The 24,930-nt window shown below is 37.9% G+C and overlaps 1 protein-coding gene across 4 annotated transcripts; it reads right to left on the bottom strand.

Moving 5' to 3' along the window:
• Positions 1 to 602: 602 nt before the first annotated feature.
• Positions 603 to 22,213, bottom strand: LOC135100603 (muskelin-like). 4 transcript variants are annotated; one of them, XM_064003667.1, is made up of 16 exons: positions 21,964 to 22,213; positions 17,826 to 17,910; positions 17,230 to 17,372; positions 16,687 to 16,786; positions 16,147 to 16,245; positions 15,080 to 15,272; positions 12,994 to 13,139; positions 12,530 to 12,640; positions 11,786 to 11,899; positions 11,043 to 11,227; positions 10,564 to 10,744; positions 9,878 to 10,075; positions 9,416 to 9,495; positions 9,127 to 9,238; positions 8,409 to 8,548; positions 603 to 3,318 (listed from the first exon to the last, which is right to left on the bottom strand). In XM_064003667.1, the coding sequence occupies exons 1-16, from the start codon at positions 22,047 to 22,049 to the stop codon at positions 2,997 to 2,999; spliced, it is 2,295 nt and encodes a 764-aa protein (XP_063859737.1). In that variant the 5' UTR covers positions 22,050 to 22,213; the 3' UTR covers positions 603 to 2,996. The 4 variants fall into 4 exon arrangements, with proteins under 4 accessions (XP_063859737.1, XP_063859738.1, XP_063859739.1 ...); XM_064003668.1 differs by having other exon boundaries at positions 11,055 to 11,227; positions 21,964 to 22,212; XM_064003669.1 differs by having other exon boundaries at positions 17,826 to 17,895; positions 21,964 to 22,206.
• Between the last annotated feature and the right edge of the window lie 2,717 nt (positions 22,214 to 24,930).

The raw sequence follows: 24,930 nt of genomic DNA, 5'->3' as shown, positions 1-24,930 counted from the left end.
AGGATGATAGGTGCGGTTCGTCCGGCAATCCTACATCTCCATTTTTTTTTTATTGTTGACAGTGTCAAGAATAAAAAAAAAAAAAAAATGTTGATGTATAGATGTAGAAATGTATAGATGTATAACTATGGTGTCAAGTTCAACTTGACACCATATTTATACATCGTAATCATGTGTGTGTGTGTGTGTGTGTGTGTGTGCTAAACTCTACATGACAGCCAACACGAGTCATGGGAACGTTAGCGTGTGATTAACGAATGTAAAGTTTTTTTTTTATAATTTAATTACGATCATTGAACGACAAACCTAGGCCTCCATGAAGTTCAGGAATCCCACCAGTGTGTCCAGAAGGGCATATCTAGTTTGGCGACAAATCTGAAGTGAGCTAGGCAGGCTGCCTGGCAAAGATTGTCATGCACATATTTTTGTTGCAGGAGTAAGTCACGGTCAAAGCTCATCGAGCTTTGTACCCATATTGCATGAAAATACTCTTCAAAATAAAAGAATGTCAACACTTGTGGGAACTTCATGCATAAAGTGAAAAGATCTCGTAGTCACCTAAAAGCTATAATGTGTAAGGTAGGGATACTGAAACCATGCCATGATCATAAAGTTTATGAAATTAATTAGACCAGTCATTTTCAAATAAATGAAATCTGGTCTTCTGTTTCTTATAAAAGCAACACAATTATATGTATATATGACTGTTACAGGTAGGTAAAACATCACTGATACTGAGGGAAAGCAAAGAAAAGGAATAAGATAAAGGTATGAAATAATCTTCAGGAACATCTCTTCCTATCATTTACAAATAAAAGCTTATATTTGAATATTGGAGTTTAACAAATTAAATTTACTTAAAGAACATCCAACAGAAAACTTTCTTAATTTTTTTTTGAAAACCTGAATTTCAAATTCACTTTATAATGAAACAAAACCTAGTTATTTCTATTCTCTCAATTCATCAGTTCCCTTTAAACATGAAGTTTGTCAAGTAAATTTTACAGGTAGAGCATCTGATGACATTTACAAGCGAAGAGCAAAGTATACGAGTAATGAGCCGATAAATATTTCCCTACACTAAAGAGAGAGGAGAATTTCCCAACAATATCAGTACCGAGGTTTCCATTACCCACTGATATATTGATAGCTATGTCTCATGTAAATAAGAAAATAAATTTCCTTCCCCCAAATGTCACAGCCAGAATGCTTCAAGCATACACCAGTATACAAAACACTTAAATAGGAAAATCTATACCTGTATCATAGTTCTTATTGAATATCTTCACCGTTGAAAATTACATGCTCCTTTGGATATTTGTATGTATGTATGTCACTTGAAATACTATCAATCATTTGTATTACATTTTTTTTTGTTAGAAAATAGAGTTCAAAAGACTTGTTCAAGCTACCCAAACAATTCAATATGTAGTGTTTCTTTTCTTCTCTAGTACCATTACTAATAATACCAATTTTCAGTGTAACGTTCTAAAAATGCAGTTTATGTAATAAAAAATAAATAAATAAATAAACAAATAAATAAAATAATAATAATAATAATAATGATAATAATAATAAAGTAATAATAATAAAAAAAACACGTCACTTATTTTTCTTATATGTAACTTACACTGATGTATTCCTGTCAAGTTAGTTACATATATATGTAAATAAAACTTCAACATTCAGAACTCTACAATCTAAAAACATCTTCCCTTTTACTGTATTTCAAATTTTATCAGATAAATTAAGATTTTTTTAAAAGTAACAAAATATAATGTGATATGAAGCTGCAAAATGTTCACATAATAATGCCTAAATTTTCAGAAATGTGCATAAGTCAATTAAGCAGGGATAGCAAGAACTGTACATATTTATATCATAAGAAACCTCAAGTGTTATTAAAAGTGATAAGATGCAATAAAGAACTATCAGAAAAATACTAATTAGAATTTCTTTATTCTTATAAGCAAATGAGAAATGCACGAACATATAAATTAATTTACATCATTTTTATATGATAATCCATTTAAATAAGGTTAGAATATAAATAAAGATCATTAAAAAGACCCTAAATATTCATAGCTTTCTGTACTAAGTAACCATGAGATAAGATGCCTTGGTTTGAAGAGATATTGTACAATGAGACTAGAGGAATGCTTTCACACATATTGAGTGAGGGTGAATGCTTGTTAGTTCTGTAGTATTTAAGTTACCAGTCTGCGATGTTGAGTGTTACTGAGAACAGTGACTGTAACAACTTTGCACACTTCCATATTGTATTCAGAAGCAAGGATAGAAGTCAATACTTTTCACATGGTTAAAGCCTATTGAGTTTGTGTGTGTGTGTGTGTGTGTGTGTGTGTGTGTGTGTGTGTGTGTGTGTGTGTGTGTGTGTGTGTGTGTGTAAGTAGTGTGTATGAGAAGGATGCTTGTTTGAAATAAACATAATGACTTTGTTTTAAACTAATTTAAACATATGCACTTTTTTCCCAATAAATAAACATGCTGAACAGCAGGAGGAATGGCAACAGCAAATGTTTCTTAAAGATAATGGTTAACAAAAATATGTGATCTCAGATCACTATTTTTTGATGACTGAATTTCATAATAAATATTGCCTAATAACACAGTTATAAAAACATGATTACTAATGAAGTTACACTCTGTAAATATTCTTAATGATTCCTTTGGGTTTATATTCAAATAATAATAAAGTCAATTAATGAAGTTATCATGTTTGTTACAAACATCCCCGTAAAACTCTTGTGACATCATTATGAATACATAACTCTTCAGAGAGAAAGGATTTTAAGGTCAATATGTTCATCTTTACAATTCAGTCTTAAATTAATTTGTTAAAAGATTAAAATTATACATAAATGACATTAGGGTTGCAGTTTTTAGTGTATGAAGGTATCAGAAACAATATATTGTTGGATCATAAACAATAGAAATCTCATTGTATTGCCTAAAAAAAAATATGTATACATATATCAATAAGGTATGAGGTCTACCAAATTACCTCTAGGTTGAGTCATGTGTTCAGGAAAGAACTGAGTTAATTGATCAAACAACATTGACCGAGCCGTGTGCCTCCAACCGAGATCTGTCGTGGTTGGTGTGGAGCTGCTGTCGTCATCTGGAAAGGCCTGAACATATCCAACTGACGTATCATCTTGAGGCTGGAAGAGTGTTGTGGCAAGAGCCTGAAACTCCTGCACTTGCTGAGGATCACTGTGATCAACAGCACTATGAAGCCTGGTCTGGAGATATTTCAGGGCCATTACAGAGTTCTCCCGTGCTAGTTCACTAAACCTGAAAGACAGACGAACATGGTGAGGAGCTTTTCACAGCAGTTTTCCTTAAATTCACAACTCTGTCATGTCTTTTTCTAAGAAGCTCCTTCTGAAGAATATCCTGTATCAAGCTCAAAGGCAGTAGACACCTGCCGAAACGATAATTACTCCCAGTGAGGTCTAAAGCACTGTTCAGGGGGTGCTGTGAACTTATCATTACACCCAGCTGTGACCTCACTGAACGTTTCCCTTTGTGTCTCACAACACAAGGGGGCAGTCACAGCCTGCCCTCTAAAGACAACTCTCTTCCTCCACACAAAACTACAAGCACCTAATAACACACACACCCTTCACTCAAAAATTTTAAAATCATTATGGCGACTCCTACACCAGCCTCAGAGTCCCCATCTGGGGAGGGGACCATAAATGTCCTCAGGTCAGACTGCCTTTCTGTCGACGACCCTAAGTGTCTTGACACCCCCCTCAACTTTTTCTTCATTAAATTCTGCAACATTCGTGGTCTAAGATCTAATTTTCAATCTGTAGAACACCACCTCTCCTCTTCTAAACCTCATCTTCTTTTCCTCACTGAAACTCAGGTGTCTGAGGCAACTGACAGTAGCCCATTTTCTGTTCCCTCCTACTTTCTCTATCCTCATTTTCGATCCAAAGCTGGATGCTGCGTTTATGTGCGCAATGACTTAACCTGCTCTCGTGCCCACGCTCTTGAATCTTCCGAGTTTTCCACCATCTGGCTATGACTACAGAGTCACTCTCATACTAAATTTATCTGTGCTGTATACCTCTCACCTAACTCCTCTGATTATAAGAAATTCTTTGATTACTTAACTTCCAAAGTGGAGCACATTCTGACCCTCTTTCCTTTTGCAGAGATCTCCATTCTTGGAGACTTCAGTGTTCACCACCAGCTTTGGCTTTCCTCTCCCTTCACTGACCATCCTGGTGAACCAGCCTACAACTTTGCTATCCTCCATGACCTAGAGCAATTGGTGCAACACCCTACTCGTATTCCTGACCGTCTTGGAGATACGCCCAACATTCTTGACCTTTTCCTGACCTCTAATCCTTCTACTTATGCTGTCACCCTTTCTTCTCCGTTGGGCTCCTCCGATCACAATCTCATATCTATATCTTGTCCTATCACTCCAATCCCTCCTCAGGATCCCCCTAGGCGAAGGTGCCTCTGGCGTTTTGCCTCTGCTAGTTGGGGGGACTTGAGGAGGTATTTTGCTGATTTACCTTGGAATGACTACTGCTTCCGTGTCAGAGACCCGTCTTTGTGTGCTGAGCGCATAACAGAGGTGATGGTGTCTGGCATGGAGGCGTACATTCCTCACTCTTTTTCTCGTCCTAAACCTTCTAAACCTTGGTTTAACACAGCTTGTTCTCGTGCTATACATGATAGAGAGGTGGCCCACAAAAGGTACTTAAGCCTTCCATCACCAGAATCTCATGCACTTTATATTTCTGCCCGGAACCATGCCAAGTCTGTTCTCCAACTAGCCAAAAACTCCTTCATTAACAGAAAATGTCAAAACCTTTCAAGATCTAACTCCCCTCGTGATTTCTGGCATCTAGCCAAAAATATCTCCAATAACTTTGCTTCTTCTTCTTTCCCTCCTCTATTTCAACCAGATGGCACCACTGCTATCACATCTATTTCTAAAGCTAAACTCTTCGCTCAGACCTTTGCTAAAAACTCTACCTTAGACAATTCTGGGCTTGTTCCTCCCTCTCCTCCACCCTCTGACTACTTCATGCCACGTATTATAATTCTTCGCAATGATGTTTTCCATGCCCTCGCTGGCCTAAACCCTCGGAAGGCTTATGGACCTGATGGGGTCCCTCCTATTGTTCTCTGAAACTGTGCCTCCGTGCTTGCACCTTGCTAGTCAAACTCCTTCAGCTTGTCTGTCAACATCTACCGTATTTTACGGCTTATAAGACGCACTTAAAAAAAAAAAAAATACCCTGAAAAATACTAGTGCATCTTCCAAGACGAATGTTGTATTGTGAGGCAACACCCAGGCTCAAGGGAGCTTGTACGCTTGACTGATACCGAAGTGCCTTCCCACTCTTGATCTTGATTCGAATCATATAAAATGTTTGCTTTTACTATGCTCAAAATATATAAAATCTTTGTTCACACTATGTTCGAAGCATAAACAAAACGTTTGCTCACACTCTTTTGCCATTAAATATATCAGTTACCACCTGGCTGTCACACGTATCACAAACTTTTGTCCTGAAATTATCACCCATGGCTACTTCATCGAAACGGTTTAGTTATACTATTGCATACAAGCTACAAGTTGTACAATATGCCAAAGAACATGGAAACAGAGCTTCAGAAAGACACTTTGGACCACCACCTACTGAAAAAAATGATTAGGCAGTGGAGGAAACAAGAAGAACTGAGAGAAACTGGAAACGAGGCGAAGCACAATTTACGTCAAGTACCAGCAAAATGGCCACAGTTAGAAAAAGACTTGTTCATGTGGATAATGGAACACAGAAACTTGGGGATTGCAGTTACAACAAAAATTATAAAAAACGTCCCGCAAGCGAGATGTTACCCTCAGTCACGCGTCTCTGTATTTGCAAAACAACACTCGCCGCTCACCTTCACCGCCAGAACCTTGCTCCAGAGCTTTACTACCCTTGGTGCAATCAACAGCTCTTCACCACACTTGTCCCTTCCTCAAGAAGACTAAGCAACTGCAACGCTTATGAGAACAAAACATGCATCCCTTCACAGCTCATAGGAGCTTATGAGAACAAGACATGGATCCTTCCACAGCTCATAGGATCATACAATTCGTTGCAACCCTTAACAACAACAACAACAACAATAACAAGAGATGGACTGCTTGTAAATTTCTGGTAAGAGGCAGTCTTGCAGACTCCTTGTTTCTTATGTTTTAGCGTTCGGTGGTCGGGTTTATGGTGAATGTGTTCTTGTATGAGAATAACTTTTTTTCCTAGAAATCTCTTTCAAATATTAGGGTGCGTCTTCCACGGTGCAGCGTCTTATAAGCCGTAAAATACAGTACCTTTCCTTCTTGCTGGAAGTTTGCCTACATTCAACCTGTTCCTAAAAAGGGTGACCATTCTAATCCCTCAAACTACCGTCCTATTGCTTTAATTTCCTGCCTATCTAAAGTTTTTGAATCTATCCTCAACAGGAAGATTCTTAAACATCTATCACTTCACAACCTTCTATCTGATCACCAGTATGGGTTCCGTCAAGGCCGCTCTACTGGTGATCTTCTGGCTTTCCTTACTGAGTCTTGGTCATCCTCTTTTAGAGATTTTGGTGAAACTTTTGCTGTTGCCTTGGACATATCAAAAGCTTTTGATAGAGTCTGGCACAAAGCTTTGATTTCCAAACTACCCTCCTACGATTTCTATCCTTCTCTCTGTAACTTCATCTCAAGTTTCCTTTCTGACCGTTCTATTGCTGCTGTGGTAGACGGTCATTGTTCTTCTAAATCTATTAACAGTGGTGTTCCTCAGGGTTCTGTCCTGTCACCCACTCTCTTCTCATTATTCATTAATGATCTTCTAAACCAAACTTCTTGTCCTATCCACTCCTACACTGATGATACCACCTTGTACTTTTCCACGTCTTTTCATAGATGTCCAACCCTTCAGGAAGTAAACATTTCACGCAGGGAAGCCACAGAACGCTTGACTTCTGATCTTTCTAAAATTTCTGATTGGGGCAGAGCAAACTTGGTATTGTTTAATGCCTCAAAAACTCAATTCCTCCATCTATCAACTTCACACAACCTTCCAGACAACTATCCCCTCTTCTTCAATGACACTCAACTGTCCCCCTCTTCTACACTGAACATCCTCGGTCTGTCCTTTACTTATAATCTGAACTGGAAACTTCACATCTCATCTCTAGCTAAAACAGCTTCTATGAAGTTAGGTGTTCTGAGACGTCTCCGCCAGTTTTTCTCACCCCCCCAGCTGCTAACTCTGTACAAGGGCCTTATCCGTCAATGTATGGAGTATGGTTCACATGTCTGGAGGGGTTCCACTCATACTGCTCTTCTAGACAGGGTGGAATCAAAAGCTTTTCGTCTCATCAACTCCTCTCCTCTAACTGACTGTCTTCAGCCTCTCTCACATTGCCACAATGTTGCATATCTAGCTGTCTTCTACCGCTATTTTCATGCTAACTGCTCTTCTGATCTTGCTAACTGCATGCCTCCCCTCCTTCTGCGGCCTCACTACACAAGACTTTCTTCTTTCTCTCACCCCTATTCTGTCTAACTCTCTAACACAAGAGTTAACCAGTATTCTCAATCATTCATCCCTTTCTCTGGTAAACTCTGGAACTCCCTGCCTGCTTCTGTATTTCCACCTTCCTATGACTTGAATTCCTTCAAGAGGGAGGTTTCAAGACACTTATTCATGAATTTTTGACCACTGCTTTGACCCTTTTATGGGACTGGCATTTCAGTGGGCATTTTTTTTTTATTAGATTTTGTTGCCCTTGGCCAGTGTCCTTCCTTAAAAAAAAAAAAAAAAAAAAAAAAAAAAAAAAAAAAAAAAAAATCCTGTATACAAGAGGACTAAACATGCTAAATTTTGCATATATAAGGGACATGCTAGGCATAACTATATTATTTTGCAGAGCTGTAGACTGCAAGTCATCAGTGCATCCCAAGAACTCTATTTTTCTGTTTCTTCAGTGGGAACTGGCCAATATAATGTAACCATACTCAGTTCTAGATACCACAGTTAAATCTTCTTAAATCTTCCTTTCTTGTGGTTCCACCGTAATACTCTGCGTTATGAAACAGTGAGAAACTGATCTAAAGGAAGAGAGTAGCCAGGTATTGAACCCATCAATCAATACATTATCAAAAATACATTCTGCATTTTAGCAAAATCCTGTATTTTCTCATTAAATCTAACCTTTATCTACGTATACTGGATGATATCCAATAAAAAAACATGTGAAAATAACTACATTTAAGAATAAATTCAAAGTTTTGAAAGAGATAAAATCAGTTTCTAGCAAATATAATTGGTATAAAGACATATCCAAGCTAGACCCAAGCCCATTCCCACCTGTGTTTTCTGATGAGAAGCACACAAGTTTGATACAGTTGCTGGGTTGACGGCCGACACAGGCGCAAGGACCAAAAATCATCCAACCTCATCTTAGGCAAGGAGGCTTTGCCTGGATTTCCACCAAACAGATAATGGACCTGACAAAGTTTATAAATAAGATAGGTGCCTTATCTCTATAGGTGCTACACTTATACATAAAATATATCATATTCACTTGATGACAAACATGTGAAAGAATATCAAAAGAAAAGGAGACTGCAAAACTGATGTTCTGCAAGGTCATACATTATTTTTTTTTTTTTTGTGATATTCATGACTGTGGCTTCTTTATATACACATGGTCATAAAATGGTTGTCAGACAAGCAAGTAAGCATCTTTGAGTGGTCTGAGAATTCTTTACATCTGAGTACCATTAAGGAGCTGTGGTCTCATTTTTAACTCAAACTTCAAGAAAAGAACAGCCCTTCAATTTCTCACCTTAATGAAGTCATCAAGAACAACTAGGTACAAGCAATTGATCTGGACAACATCAGAAAACATTGACTTTAAATGCGTCAGGTGTTCAAGCTGCTTTAATGGCCACATGAGGTACTTATAAAAGGAAACTTAAATGCTTTCCTATCTTTTATCCCATTCTGCATACTTCAGTATGTTTCTCTCTTAAAAGTAAGTTGTCACCTGATCCTTTTCTTTTCACACCACAGTAGTACTGACCTTATTGACATCATCATAGACTAACTGGTGAGCAAAGCGAGGGCAGGGCTCTACGTGTTGCATTTTACTCCAGTATGACTCCCCCGTCTGTTCATTACGATATATACATGACCTGTTGAGGAAATGGTTCAGAGTCTAGAGATGCATTAAGAAAACACACATACTGAATTTAATGCCTTTCATAATGTTGATTGTTTTAGTGTATGTTAACTGCAGGGACAAAACAGGTTAATAATTATATGTTTATATATATTATTTACTAAATATGTACAATAATAATTATACATACCATTTATTTTGAGAAATGTCATAAACCCAAAAGGAGTTGCGAACATTTTCATCCCTCTTATCTTTGTCTTTGCTCAGTCCCTGAAAAAATAACTATCATCAGAAAACTTTATAGAAATAAAAAGCAACAAAGAATATGAAAAGATGAAAGATTTTTTATTAAGAGATATTCTTTCAGTCTTTCATGTTTTGAATTTCATAAAACAGTTTCTTATTCTTTTTCATCTGGTAATTCTTAGGCCTGATCCTACCTAATATTCTCATGACTCACCTGTGCACCTTTTTTGCTAAATTTCTGCTTTCACCCTCTAAACATTAGCAGAACTAACTCTTGTATTATGTAAGTCAATTTTGCAGAATTAAGGAGGTAGCCACAGGAAAAGTATTCAGTTATTATTACTTTGCCACAAAATAACTTACATCAATCAATTTATAATCACATTCACATACAAATTTTACATACCGAGAGGACATGTATTTGATTCAGGTGAGGATCTATAGTGGCCTTCTGGGTAAAGCCAGCAGCAGGCACAGACGAGGAGTCTTTACGGGTGCCATCACTGATGTAGGTGACAGTGTCTGTGTCAATGTTATACATGAAGAAATCTGTGAGGTATTCCTTTATTCGTTGTCCTGCTAAAATAAATAGCTGCCGGCTTCCCTGAAAAAAAAAATAAATACATAAATAAAAATAAATAATTATCTTTATAAGTCCAGTCATTAAGATGTTTTTAAATGATTTGTAAAGGATGCCTGATTGACTGACTATGTGAATAATTGAGTGTATTGGTGCCTATGGGTGGGTGGATAGGTGAGTATGTCTGTCTCTGGGTGTGGGTGTCTTCTTTCAGCCATCATCTAGTGGAACATCAACATAGTACATAAGGAGACTAGTATTTTTCACCTCCTTTAGCTTTACTTTTCAGCAGACCACTTTAGATATCTTGCAGCACACACATGCACACACACAAGGGCAAGACTGTTAGCCTTACACTTACGATGGGCTACAATGTTGCAGGTTACTTGATTTGTACTCACAACTATTCCATTCATCTGAGTTGAAAAATAAAGAGAAATAAAGACTAAAATAGATGGCTACTAATCTTTAGCACACATTAATATATATATATAAAAAAAAAAAAAACTCACACTATGAAATAACATTGAATGACCAATGCGAGACTTGATGTCCTGAGGGCCAGTGGAGTTGCCCGAGCAGTCATCTCTCAGTTTGGTCCAGGTGTTTGTGGACACATGGTATGCATACAGCCCTGAGAAGATGGCCTCACTGGGAGTGTAGTTATTGGTACGCAGCTCATCTAAACCCAGCCTGTTGGATACAGAGGGAAGAAAGTAATACATTTTGCATGAGTCTGAGATAAACAGCTCAAAATACAGGTAAATCTATAATAAGGCAAGTGAAAGATAATGTCAAACCTCAAAACATGTGATGCTGCTCATCATAAAAGTCCTTGAATGGAAATGCAGCACCAAGCAAAATACGAGTCAGAATATATTGGCATTATTTTGAAAATCATATAGTAATCGTGATGTACTGAAGAATACCCAAGATACAAAAATAAAATCAAGTTTAAAAGAAGTAATAGTAGGAAGCAACTTGTATGTACCCCCCAACGCACCCCTCCCATCTTGAGGGGGTCAGGACTCGTCCCCCGAAGACGTAGATGATACGCTTCTCAACGTCCATCACCATCTGGTGGTCAAAAATTAACTTGGGACCACCGAGGGAGGCTGTGTCTTCTGTTACCTGCGTCCACTTGTTATTCTCTATGTCATACATGTAGAAGTCACTCTGTGGGTTAAATTACACTTACTAGTGATGGATTTCTTTCATGAAAGTAAGTTACATGTACTGAGCCTGATACAGTACATAAAAATTAATGTATTTTGACACTGTAATTATAAATTTTCATGATGAGATTCTAGTAAATTTCTGCCAGAAACAGACTACAGCTCAACATCCTGATTTGATAAATAAACTAACTGAGATGAGAAAGGGGTCTCTAATGCGAGTGTCAACAATTAAAGTTACAAAGTTTAATTTTCTATGTACAGCAAGCAATTTTGCAAACATTTGTGAAGGGAATTTAAATGTTAAACTTAAATCTAATAAACTGTCCCATGTATCCATGTATACCTAATTTTTCAATGCTTCCTATAAATTAATATTTCATTCATACTCTTTCCTTATGCACACATTCTTACATCTATTATTGAAATTAGTGACCTCCATTTTGGAGAGACCTTATGATGTTAGTGTTTTGTTAAGGCCACATGTCACACTTCCATGGAGAGAAAAAAAAAAAAAAAAAAAAAAAAAGTGTTGGGGGAAGGCCAACCTTTTCTTTACCTTTAGGTTATCAGGAATTCTTAATGCAGAATCAAGATATCGACCAAGAGTGAATATCTGGCGACGTTCAGGGTCCAGACACATCTTGTGGCAGGAGCGAGCACTGGGACCTCCCTGCAGAGGACTGATCAGTCAGATTCTTGCGTCATCTTGAGATACAGTAGTTGTGTCTGCCATACACTGAGATACAGTAGTTGTGTCTATCATACACTGAGATACAGTAGTTGTATCTGCCATACACCTTCTCTAAATCAATAAATGGCCAAAACACATCCTTACCATTTGCTATGTTCAGTTCATATACCTGTCTCAAGGGAAAAAACATGGTCCCTATAATCATTCTCTCTTCTAAAGCCACACTGTTCTCTCTATACCCTCTCTGACCATCTTGATCACCACAGTACTAAACACTTTACATACACTACTCAAAAGACTTAAAGCTCTAAAATTAGCACATTCATACTGATAATTATCACTCTTATCCTACAAATTAATTATAAATATGATAAAACTATAATTATCTTATAGTAATGAGATTAAACTGAACTAATCTATATATCTTACATAAGATTTTTTTTTTTTTGTCTATTATATGTCACTGCATGGAAAATTACTCATATAACTTATCTAACATCAGGATTTATAAAGGAGAAAGTTGACTGCGAAACACATGTATGGATACAAAACATCCTGGCTATACCACAACCCTGTGAAAGAGTGTAAGAAATAAAAGTGACAATATACCTCAGCATGAGTGTCTCGAGTGATGCACGTCCACTCCTGGGAGGAGATGTGATACGACCACAGGTCACTCAAGTCCTGCATGCCATCCCAGCCACCAAATAAGTATATGGTCTGCAAAATAATTGAAATTGATAAGTTCATCTGAATAATACAAGTAACTGTATATACTAAAAGCAGCACACCAAGAAACTGTGTGTGTGTGTGTGTGTGTGTGTGTGTGTGTGTGTGTGTGTGTGTGTGTGTGTGTGTGTGTGTGTGTGTGTGTGTGTGTGTGTGTGTGTGTGTGTGTGTGTGTGTGTGTGTGTGTGTGTGTGTGTGTGTGTATGTGTATCTAATCCAGCAATCCTCAGCTGCCAAGGATGCCAAGGTAGTGATAAGTGATATGTATTAGTTATATTCATCCACTCCAATATTATCAACCATTAGTTTAATTTCTATTAATTACTATTACTAATGTTACACACCTGAGTATTGGTATCTATGCACATCTGGTGGCCACCTCGCATGCCAGGCCTGGGAGGGGGACCTGAGGAGCCTCCAGGATTGGGGATGATAGGGGTCCACTGTGGTTTGTATTCTTGCTGCCTAATGTATTGTTGGAAGAGTCCCTCTGTAAAAACACATGACTTTGTTTAAAGTAAGAAGCAATGGGGTGTGAAGGAGTGGAGATTTCATTGAGACTTAGTGGATGAGAGTGAAATTTGAGGAGGAACAATGTATGGGGTTCATAATGAGAGATGAAGATGAAGAGGGAAAATTTCTGAAATTATGTTAAAGAGTATTTGTAGTTTTCAAGTGAAATGAATACAGTATTGCTGGAGGGAGGGAAAGCTAGAAGATATGCATAGTGTGCTTGTGAGAAAAAAAAGGACAAAAAGTAAAGTTATATCCTAACTAGAGATGATGACTGGCTTTGAGAGTGTTGTAACCTAAGAATCACCAAGAAAAGATGAAACATGTAAGAATGAAGAATATGAGATAAGAATGAAAAATTAAGAAATAAAGCAGAAAGTAAGAAAGTAGAAAAATAAATGGGGGAAGAATATAAACACAAAAGCAGATACCAAGATTACAAGAAGCTATTACCACCCTGACAAATGAGAGGCAAAACCTGACCACTTAGGAAGACATTAAGATGCGGTATGTCATCAAAGACCAACAAAGCCAGAGAATAGCACCAGATTACAAAAAGAGATAAAGAGATGCACAGGTGGCTATCACAAAATCACAAGGGAAGTAGAGGTCACTGGCAGCATATGACATGGACAAAATGGAAACTTGGGACGACAAAGGAAACACCGTCTCCTTACTCCTGACTAGATGAAGTCATTTACCAAAATTACTTGAAAATGAACCTTGTTGAAAGTTGTGGAAAAATAAACCATATGATTGAAGTATGAAAAAATAAATATAGTTACTTGTTAATAAACTTTATTAAGTGTTATGGAAAAATAAACCATAAGATAGAAGTACTGGAAAATAAATCTTGGATTTTTCCATGCTAGGAAGTTGAGTATAAAGGCTGGAAGTCATACATGATCATGTGAGTGTAAATGTAAGTAAATAATACAAATGAAGTCAAGTTCTAGAAACTCAACAAGTTCCTTCAACCTACACATGACTCTCTTGGAAATTCTGATATGCAACAACAGCGTGAAACATAGAAACATGACAAGAAGGAAGGCTAGAAGTACGTGTGTCTGACCATTTCTTGGTGAAGGGGAGAGAGGAAAAAAAAAAAAAAAAAAAAAAAAAAAAAAAAAAAAAAAAAAAAAAAAACAGGGGGGAGAAGTGGGTAATATAGTTGACACCAAAAAAGATGACAAAATTTTTGGTCAGTGTCAGCAAGCAGATGTCATCCAGCTAGTTTGATCCAGTTGCATGGGCGAGCAGAATACTCACAATATCTGACCTGACAGCTCAAGAAAGACAGTGGCCTTGAGCACACTCGCACATTAACAGTTTTAGTATAGATTTAACAGTTGCATGATAAGATGTTTTTTGTGTGTGTATTCCTGAGTTACTTTCCACAAGGTACTGTTACAGGTCTTCATAAATCACTTTCCAATCACTACTAAATGGCACATTACTGGTGACTAAATAGCATTTGTGGTTGCACTGTGTAACTGTCAAATATATACTAAAATCATTAATATGTGAGTGTGACTAAGGCCACTGTCTATTTAGAGTTGCCAGGTAAGATATCATCAGTGCTGAGCTCTTCCATGCAACTGGATCAAACTAGCTGGATGGCATGCGTTCGCTGATACTGAGTGAAAATTTTGTCATCTTTTTTTTGGCACTGACTATATGTGCAAACAAGATGAGTCAGAGGTGGTAGGAAACTTGTGAAAGCAAATTCGGCGAATGAAAGAAAATGCTGGAGTATCAGGAATATTAGAGATGCTTCATAAAAATATTTAAACATCTTCACTCCATGTCTTACAAATTGTGAGAAGGGAAGAAAAGACATTATAACAATGATGATGATGTGACAAAAATAAGAGTGTGAAGGGGTTCAATCAGTACTCAAGGCAATATTCTACTAACCTTCAGCAGCCTCACCAATAAGCTGCTCACAACCATCAAAGTCCCCTTGATCCACAAGCATTTTGTGCAACCTGGTCAGTCTTGGGTCTTCTAGGGTGACACGAGTTCGTTTTTCAAGAGATTCAAAAGCTTCGGTGTAGTTGTGTTGGCGGAAGTGCTTCAAACAGAGTCGAATAGCTTCTCTTTCCCGATACTGAAATGAAAACATCAATGCTAAAATATTTTCAAATTTATAATTTTTCATATACAATATTTTCAACTGTTTAGTACACATCTGACTATTAAGATTCAGTTCCACATAATGTGTGAAATTAAACAAATATCTAAGTTATTAACAATTAATATTGACCCCTTGTAAGTTACCTTTGTGTATTTTTTTTTAAATCTCTAAAATTTGTCTATTAATGCGAGAGAGTTTGGATTCAAATGCAACTGTATTCAATTAATCTATCTCTCTATATAACAGGCCAGCAACCCCACATGGGGTGGCCCAGACAAAGCACCATACACTCATACACACACCATTCACACTTTGAGCCCCATCAGCTCCTGGTGGAAAGGGATAGTCTTGTAAACCACCTTACTATAGCAGCAGCTACGAATACTACAGCCACTGTATTCTTTGCATGTTGTAAGAGATGACTGAAAGGGATGGAGAGAGAGGGCTAAGAATCCCTTTCTCTGTATGGTGTTCAAGAAAGACAAATCCAATGAATACTCAAGTTAATCATCCAGCCTAAACCACAGCTAACATTGGTTGTCTGAAGAAGGAAATTAACTAAATATGTGTCTAGTTTAACTTCTGTTCACACTTACATCCAGATAGTAAAGATTTGTTATTGAGCATCTGGATTTTGAAGGAATTACTGTACAGTGATGATAGAAAGTGAAAAGCAGAATGAGCTCTAATGAAATTAATATCTAATGGAGAAGGTAATGAATTTCACTCTTAGGAATTGCAGGATATAAAATTGACATTTCTGACCAATCCCTTGAAGAAGTTTCAAGGAACAGGCATCAGAATATTATATTCAGTCAGATTAAGCTACCTTGACTACGCCACTTACCGTTGTGTACCAATTAATACACTTCTGTACCATCGTCCATTCATCAAAGCCGCCTAAAGCTACATGCCAGATGCTAAAGTTGAATGTGGATCCCCATGACTGAAAGTAGAAAGAGGAGCATTTCTGAACAGCTTATCAAGTATGAGACAGCTTAAAATTCCTGTTCTTTTAACTCCATTTTGATATTACATTCAGATCATCAAACAGCAAAGTTCAAAAACAAAAGAACATACAGTACTGAGGATGACTGCCTGATGTAGTTCCACCACAACAATAGGGTCATATGGTGCTACAATACTGAGTACTACAATGCATCAAGTCTACATGATAACCTGACATACAAACAAACTGAGTCAGATTTAATACTGCACCCTTGGTATTTGTGCCTTATGAAGTTTCAATCTAATCAATACTAGAGAATGAGTAACAATGCTGTTTATAAAGAAAATATACATGAAAAGTTAGAAAAGTGAGTAACACTGCAATTCATAAAGCATGTACATAATAGAAAGTTAAGCAGCCAAAAAATTAAATATTTACCTGCAGTGGAACAATTTTAACAAAGCGAACAGGAAACTGGTGTCCTGCCACTGTGTACTTCACAAGGAATGTTTCAGGAACTGTATCATTTTTTAATCCACTGGAAAACAAGAAAACAAAATGAAGGTGCTGTCACCAAATAAGCAGTACACAACACAATTAATATGATAATTACCTTAATCAAAGTTATTGAAAGAAATTATTTTGAGCATTATACAATGAAACACTAAAAACATCTACAATAACATAAAGTAGTTTTCAACATTTAGTGGAGTTTAGCTCACAAAAAGTAATTCCTGTAACTATAACAATATAATTCAATGAAAGATACAAAGAGAACTAATACAAAAGTGGTGGATGACCATGATAAGGAGAAAGACATCAGAACATGACTCAAACACAGGAGTGTAAGGAAAGTTTAGGGTGAAGGTGATAAAAGAGATGAATGACAGCAGACGTGGCATGGTGAGCAGGTCAAGCATGGAAGAGGAGGGGCAAAGCAGATGCCACTGCAAGCTCCACATTACAAAATATAAAACCCACCTTTCCAGTAAGAGGATCATGTTTTCGTCAGACAAGCCCCCATAGACACGAAACTTCTTAATGTTGCATACGTGTGTTTTTTCATACTTGCCAAACTTTATGGTCCTGAGTATTGCTGGTCTGTCAAGTTTCAGGATGAGGTACTGCAACACAAGACATTATATTTAGTAATCCTCATGAAATCTTGTTACTACCGTGTATAGAAATTATTGCCTGAATTACAGACAACACAGAGGATGCATGAACATTAGACAAATCCCTTACTTCTGGGTAATTATTATAAAGGCAAAGCATCAGAGACATTGCTACAGACATAACATACACCATCAACTGGCAAGCCATGAAAAATAGATATAAAGCATCACATCTTTGAAGGAGAAAGAAAAGGAAAAAAAGAATCTAGAAGCTTGAGGAAATGGCAAAGCATTCACACATTACCAAGAATTCAGTTTGGAAAGACACCATTAGGTAGATAAACAACATGACCCATATCAACACGAACCCTGGAGTGTGAAAACCTCGGACAAAGTTATCTTTACAACTGAGTATACTGAATTCATCTATGTGTGCTGGTCGACCTGTCATGTCTCGCTTACCTGTGGGGGGTTGTTGGAGTCTGAAGACCACCGAGATCCCTGATTGCTTGGCTTGTCCTCCAGGATGTTTCTGAAATATTTTAATCTTTGGGTATTTTAGAAAACAATGATGCAGATAAATTTTTCATTAAGACAATTGTAGCAAGCATCCCTCAATAGCAGAAATCAAGTTAGTAGTCATTTCAAGAAGCAGAAATTTTATGTGTCCCTTGCTAACATCTCCTAAAGAATAATTAAGTGCCTAACTGAATACAGAGTACAAGAAATTTCATTGTAATGTATTAAGTGTGTTCACCGTCTAGTCCCCTATCATTGCCCCATACGTCATCATTACACATTTCTGCCACATTTATAATTGATACCCAAATAACTGATATCTAAACAGCATGTACTTGAACATTATGTGGCACACTTGTGTAATAGAGGAATAAGTAGAGAGATTGGAGTGAATAAAATGTTAATTTTATCTTTAATGATGACTTCAGTAATAGAGGGAAGATTGGACTGAGTGAAAAGTCATTGGTAATTTCAAAGTTGAAAGCCAGAAAAGGAAGGACTCGCCACTTCACAAATGGGTTGCTGCCTTGTGCTAAATATTTACAGTGCAACTCTTGCTGTCATAGGATGGAACAAATAAAAACAACACTGAGAGCCAGACAAATGAAGGAATAAAATCCTAAACTTTTAGGATGTGCCTTTGTAATACTGGCATTACATTTGCTTAAAGGATCCTTTATAAATGACTTCAAGTTTTTATTTTTCCATATGAAATTACTTTTTATAGCAAGAAGCTCTATAGCTACTGAAAGCTTCAGACAACCCTAGTACCTCACATGAACTGGTCAATTCAAATTCTTACTCCCACCAACTCATTGAATTTCCATTAAAAGTTGTCAAAGTGAGTCTATGACTTTCCATAGATAAATCAGATGCTTCTTGAACAAGTTAAGTTTATTAATATCCCTCAGACTTAATTTTACCATAATAACATGGGAAAATGTAATATCTGTTCATTATCTCAATCTCAATAAGTAAAGCATTGGGTGCCAAGTTTAGCTGGTCACTGGGGAATGTTGGGTAGGGAGAAGGTTATGTGGATGATGGGGGTGAGGGAGAAACTAAGTGTCCAGAGTGGGAGTTTTATATGCATGTTCTGCAAAGTGCAAGTGTTGGATGTTTTAATGTGTCTGCTATGTTTGTGCTGCTTATGTATGTGTGGGTGGGAGTCTGTTCAAGTCACGTATGGAGCATGAAAGGTATGAGTGCTTGAAAGTGTCAGTGTTAGCATGGTATGTTAAGTATTCATGGTTGTGTGTTACAGGTATTGACTGTGCGTGGCAAGTATTCATGTTTGTTGACGTCAATATGATTGTTTGTGATTTTGTGCATTAATGTCAGTCTGTGTGCTTGTCTGCTAAGTACAAGGAAGTCCATATTTTATTGCTGTTTAATGCATGTTGTTATACCAGAAGATTGCATGTAAATTGCCTGTGATGAGCTTGGCTGCAGCTGTATTGATCACTTTCAGCTCCTTTATATTTCTCTGTGTGTGTGGGACCTAAACCACTGCACAGTATTTCAGTGTTGGGCATACAAGTGTATTATACTCGTAAGTTGTGTGTTTTGTATCTCGTGTGCATCCGTGTAGGTTCCTCCTCAGGAAACCAAGTGTTCTGTTCCCTTTGTGTTGAATGTTATCTATGTGTACATTGAATCTTGTGTTGGTGTACAGTGTACAGCCAAAGTAGCTGTGTGATGTTGTTGTTGTTAGCTGTTGTGAATGGAGGGTGCATGTGTACTGTAATGGTGTTGGGGAGTGAGAGAATGTTAAAATTTTGTATTTGTCCAGCCTAAAGGTCATTGTGTATGATGATTTTGAAGATGTTGGAAATGATGGAGATGAGAGAAATGGGGTGATAATGAGATTATCAGTCTGGTCACCTGCTTTGAAGATGGGAATGATGTTTGCACGAAGCCAAAAATGAAGAGAGGATGTGTGGAGGGACTGGGTAAATGTCACCTGGAGGATGGGGGCACAGGTCTAAAGGAAAAGGGGGGATTTTATCCAGATTCTTTAGTACTTTCCATATTGAGTCTGTCCTTATGTTGAAAGGGGAATGTGTGTGTAAGAGCTGTTTGGCATGTTTGCTGTCAAGGGGTTTTTCTGGGTGAATACAGAGTGGAACTGTGTTTTGAGTAAGTGTGCTTTGTGTTCTGGTGTAGTAGCAAGAGTGTTGTTGTGGTCTTTAACAAATATAGTCTGTATGACTCAAGGAATTAAAAGAAGTGGTTGGTGTTGTTTCTAACACTGTATGTGAGATATTTACTAATGTGTTTGCATTCAGCCTTCTTTATGTTTTTGGCAAATATCTATTGGAAGATTTGAAGGTAGCCCAGTTCTCTGGTGTGCTGCATGATTGTGCACATCTATAGAATCTGTTTTCTGCAGTGTTGTTTGTATAGGTTATAGTGGTTCATAGTGGTGAGTATGGCACGTTTCAGGTTGTTCAAGTTATTTTTAAGTTGTCTAGAGTACGGGTCAGAGAACAGAAAATTGTCTCTATGGTGTCATTCACGTCTTCTTTGACAAAGTCTATGTCAGCTCTAGAATTGAGCAGATTGGTCCATGTCTGCATTTTTGTCTTGTTGGTTGAAGGTCTGCATCAACTAGAACAAAGCTGTGGTCAGGAACTACCTGGCTGTTTGTTACATTGAATATGCTGTTTGTGAGAAAGAGGTCTAATGTATGGGCTGTAGTTAGAGGGCCTCCAGCACCAGAGGGGCTTGTGGACGTCTGTGTTTGTATTGGCTTGAGTACTGTTTGCATGGGTTAAAATGTATTTATGATGTCATGTTATCACACCCCTATGGTTACTCAAAACCTCTGCTGGTTCCCCTCATTCCTGTTCTTGGGAAGTGACAGTGATCCTTTTAGATTAAATTGTGATAAAAGTTTTTAAGCTAGACAAAAATGAAAAATTACCATAGTAAAAATAGTTCAACTAACCCACAATTGGCAACTATAGTGTGATCTCTTGCAGTAGGAGTTACTAACAATTACACCCTGCACTTATAACATGTGTGGTAGCAGCAACTATTAACATGAGCATTTCACTGTCAATTAACCAAACAATCACAACATAGCAACCCAAACAGGCTCAAAATACTGTCAAGGCATGTATTCATGTCCTTCATGTGTACATTATGATTAGACTGCATTTAATTTACACAGTTCATGCAGCTTATTATACTAATTTCACAAAAATTGTGTTTGGGGTCTCAACAGCCAAACAATATTACCAGCTTCTGAACAAGAAACTCAGGTTGCCCCAAAGAACAGCAGACACAATCATCACTCAGACATGTTTAAGTACATTATGTATTGTCTAAATCCACCACTAGATGTCTGTCCCACTTCTTTACTGTGGCACGTGAAATGTAATTCTTGCCACTGCACAGTTATGACTATGAAGTTCCCAGTCTCCTGGTTCCTCATGGGAACTCGATAAGGATTATTGAACTATCCTAAAACAATCTAAGTAACCTCCTAAGTGAGGTTACATCTTGTCAGTAGCAGAAAATAACCACTGAAGATGTCACCATGTTCAAGCAGTCATAAAGCGCACCACACAAATAGCCAATGTAAGTCAAGTTTCATGAGTGGCAAAATAACTGGATTAAGATTACCATCTCGCCATCACCCCACCAAACTCTTCATCGTCTGCCACATGCATTAAAACTGTGTCAAAGCTCTTAATGTATCCACTAAACCCTTCAATTAACTCATGGGTGCACAAAACATGGCTCACTCCCCAAACCATATACAAAGCAACAAAGCGTAAGAAGCTGGCACATTTTGCATTAGGTTAGGTTATCTGCCTTCACCTCAAAATTATTCATTGCTCAAAATATATCTACTAATATAATGAATACACTCGGTAACTGGCCAATGTTCCCCCACGCCGTGATGGAAGGCACTGAAGAGGAGCGTGGTGGGTCAAGAATAAAATTGAGAAATCTGGGCTAGGGAGACCTTCACCACCACTGGAATATTATCACCAAACTACCCTACGACGCACCAATGCCTGATGTATTTAGGACAATTCTTTGCACTGTTAACTCACAATTTGTTACTTACTCTGGGACATAATTGGACGAGAACGTGGAGAATTTGTGGATAGAGTATTTGAGGGGGCGACAGTCGTCTGGCGGAGCCTCGGCCATTGTTGTTGTTGTGGCGAGGCAGCGAGTGGCGGGGCGGGGCGGGCTGCTCGAACGGCGCCGCTACCTCTGCCTCACGCGGTCTTACCTTGCCCCACTCTGCTCGTGCTCTTTTTGTCCTGCTTCCGGGCTCGCCACAACACAAGAATTTTTCAGCTAGGTCACCAAGGAAGCTAGAGTCTCGATAGCTTCCTTGTGGTTCACTCACCCATTCCTCCCAAGGAGGAAAACATAATATTGTAGACACGAAAGGGAGCTCCGTCATAATGCGTACACCAGTCAACCAAGGATAAACGCGTAATTACAGGTAGTAACTAACACAATGGTCTGGAAAACGTACGCATGTGACGCTACAATAGGTAACAAAGCACAGTGTACCAAGTATACAATGATGGACGAAGGAAGGGCCCTCTAAGGGTTCACAAAATCGTATATGGAATATTACCTGGAGTCTAGATTGTGAAGGGCTGTTTTGATCTCCAGCCCTGCCTTAGTTTATCTTCTGATTCTTCTGCTGCATTCATCAACAACATGTCTTCCTTCATTGTAACCATAAAGTCCTTGGTCTGTTCCCCGTTGATGAATGAATTTCCAGCATTCTCCTCCCACGTTCTCCTTACGCGTCCTCTGGACATGGCCAAATTATACCTCTGTTTTGACTCTCTACGTTCTTGCCTCCACACTGACGTACGGTGTATTGTACACCACATACGTAAAATAAATAAATAAATAAATAGATAAAATGAATAAAAAATCAATCAATCAGTAAATAAGTAAGTAAATTTTCTATACACTTCCTTATCCAATAGATTACATAACTTCCAGAGAACATTTCTTCCTGGATTATAAATTCCCTAAAATAAGGAAAATTCCCTTAAAAGTTTAAACACATGCCAGCGTCCGCCTTCCACCCTTGCATTTTTCCCTTCATCCACTTATGACCATTGATCTACACTAAGTATAGTTTGTAAACTGTATAATATCGGTGTTTACGATTACAGCAAAACATGAAAACTCAGGTAAATATTTTACAATATGTGAAATACGCTAGAAAAGAAGTGAAAAAAAAACATTAGTGGAAAAATATATATTATAGAAAGCCATCTATAAGTATAACTGAGATCTTAATGTAAATTATTATTCGACTTCTTTCTTTTTGATTCTGACTGCAAGAATAAGACTAGAAACTGCTACTATACTTGCAATTTTATTTATTTTTTTTCCTGAGAACACCCCATTGAAAGTGAACTGTATTTTTTCCTGAGAATATGCAATCATAACTATCTAAAAATTATCTGCCCTCTGGTAGCCATATGAGAGAGAGAGAGAGAGAGAGAGAGAGAGAGAGAGAGAGAGAGAGAGAGAGAGAGAGAGAGAGAGAGAGAGAATCTTACGCAAGCTGCCTTCTTGACACTATCTGTACTTATTTATATATTGCAATATATTGTTTGATTCTTATTCAATATGATTCCATATTTGCTACATGCAAGTTCTTTTATGTATCTTTCTGGTTTATTTATCTATTTTTCTCATAGATCCGCATTTTTAATTCCTATTTTTTTTTTTTTTCACTTTACTGCATGTGGCATATGCCTATTGTGCTTTGGTGTTAGGCACTGTTATATTTTTATTTCACTTGTATAATTATCTATGTGCGATGAATCTCGGGGTAGGGAGTATTAACAGGAACATGCATAGCTCGATGTGCCAGGCCAAACTCAGGGGATCTGGATTCGTCAAGAGACCAGATATAACGTCAATACGGAACGTTGCCAAACATCAAGGTATGCAGTTCCCTTAGACTGTTACACGATGATGTCACTGGGCATAAGATTCAGATTCGCCTCATACCCGGCGTCGCGAGTTTCCTCCATTCCTGGACGTATCTCCGTATATACTATATCTAAAGAGGGAAGCTACGAAAAGAAATTACTCCCCTTCAGTATAAAATTCTGTCTTTGTACACTGATCACAATACATAACTTATTGCCAACAACACTTAAAGTGTCATGTCCATGAGCAACCTACGCCATAACAGTAAACAACAGTATTACGTTACCATTGTATGCTGAAATCCATATCTTACATTTTTATGAGCACGATCTTCTCAAGAGAACTTCACGTGGCAGCAACATGGAACATCAGACTTCCTCAAAATAACACACACATACTCTCTCTCGCCCGATTTGATGCGCCGGTTTAAGGTGGGTTGCCTGCACATTACTGACATTGCCATTCTCAGTATAGCATGAATTACATGGACGCTTAGATTTTGATAAGCTTCTCTGTTACTAAGGATTCATTGTAGTGGTTACATTTCACTCATTCTTTCTAATAAGGATCTCTTGTCACTACAACCAACCTGACGTCCATAAATGCAACGCATATTATGTACTTTCATGAACATTCTCCAAATATAAAATCCTTGTGGGATGAACAAAAAATGAAATTGTTGATCTCATCACGAAAAATAGACTGGTCTCAAACCCAAGACTGGAGCTCCCCTTCCTGCTCCACTAGACAGATATCAGGAGGAGGCAGTAGGCACCTGCCGAAACGATAATTACTCCCAGTGAAGTCTAAAGCACTGGATCAGGGGGTGCTGTGAACTTATCATTAAGCCCAGCTGTGACCTCACTGAACGTTTCCCTTTGTATCACAACACAAGGGGGCAGTCACAGCCTGCCCTCTAAAGACAACTCTCTTCCTCCACACAAAACTACAAGTACCTAATAACACATACACAATTCACTCAAAATTTCAAAATTCATGGCGACTCCTACACCAACCTCGGAGTCCCCCATCTGGGGAGGGGACCACAAATGTCCCCAGGTCGGACTGCCTTCCTAATGACGACCCTAAGTGTCTTGACATCTCCCTCAAC

This window comes from Scylla paramamosain, chromosome 5 (genome assembly GCF_035594125.1).
Source record: "Scylla paramamosain isolate STU-SP2022 chromosome 5, ASM3559412v1, whole genome shotgun sequence".
Lineage (NCBI taxonomy): Eukaryota > Metazoa > Arthropoda > Malacostraca > Decapoda > Portunidae > Scylla > Scylla paramamosain.
This window is presented reverse-complemented; position numbering and strand designations above follow the sequence as displayed.

Excerpts from the sequence above, each read along its gene's own strand:
- LOC135100603 (XM_064003667.1), bottom strand. The coding sequence starts at position 22,049 with ATGGCCGAGGCTCCGCCAGACGACTGTCGCCCCCTCAAATACTCTATC. Across the intron at positions 17,911-21,963 it reads TCGTCCAATTATGTCCCAGA|ATTAAAATATTTCAGAAACA; the intron begins GTAAGTAACAAA and ends AAATACCCAAAG. Across the intron at positions 9,239-9,415 it reads GACATTTCTCAAAATAAATG|GTCATGTATATATCGTAATG; the intron begins GTATGTATAATT and ends TTTCCTCAACAG.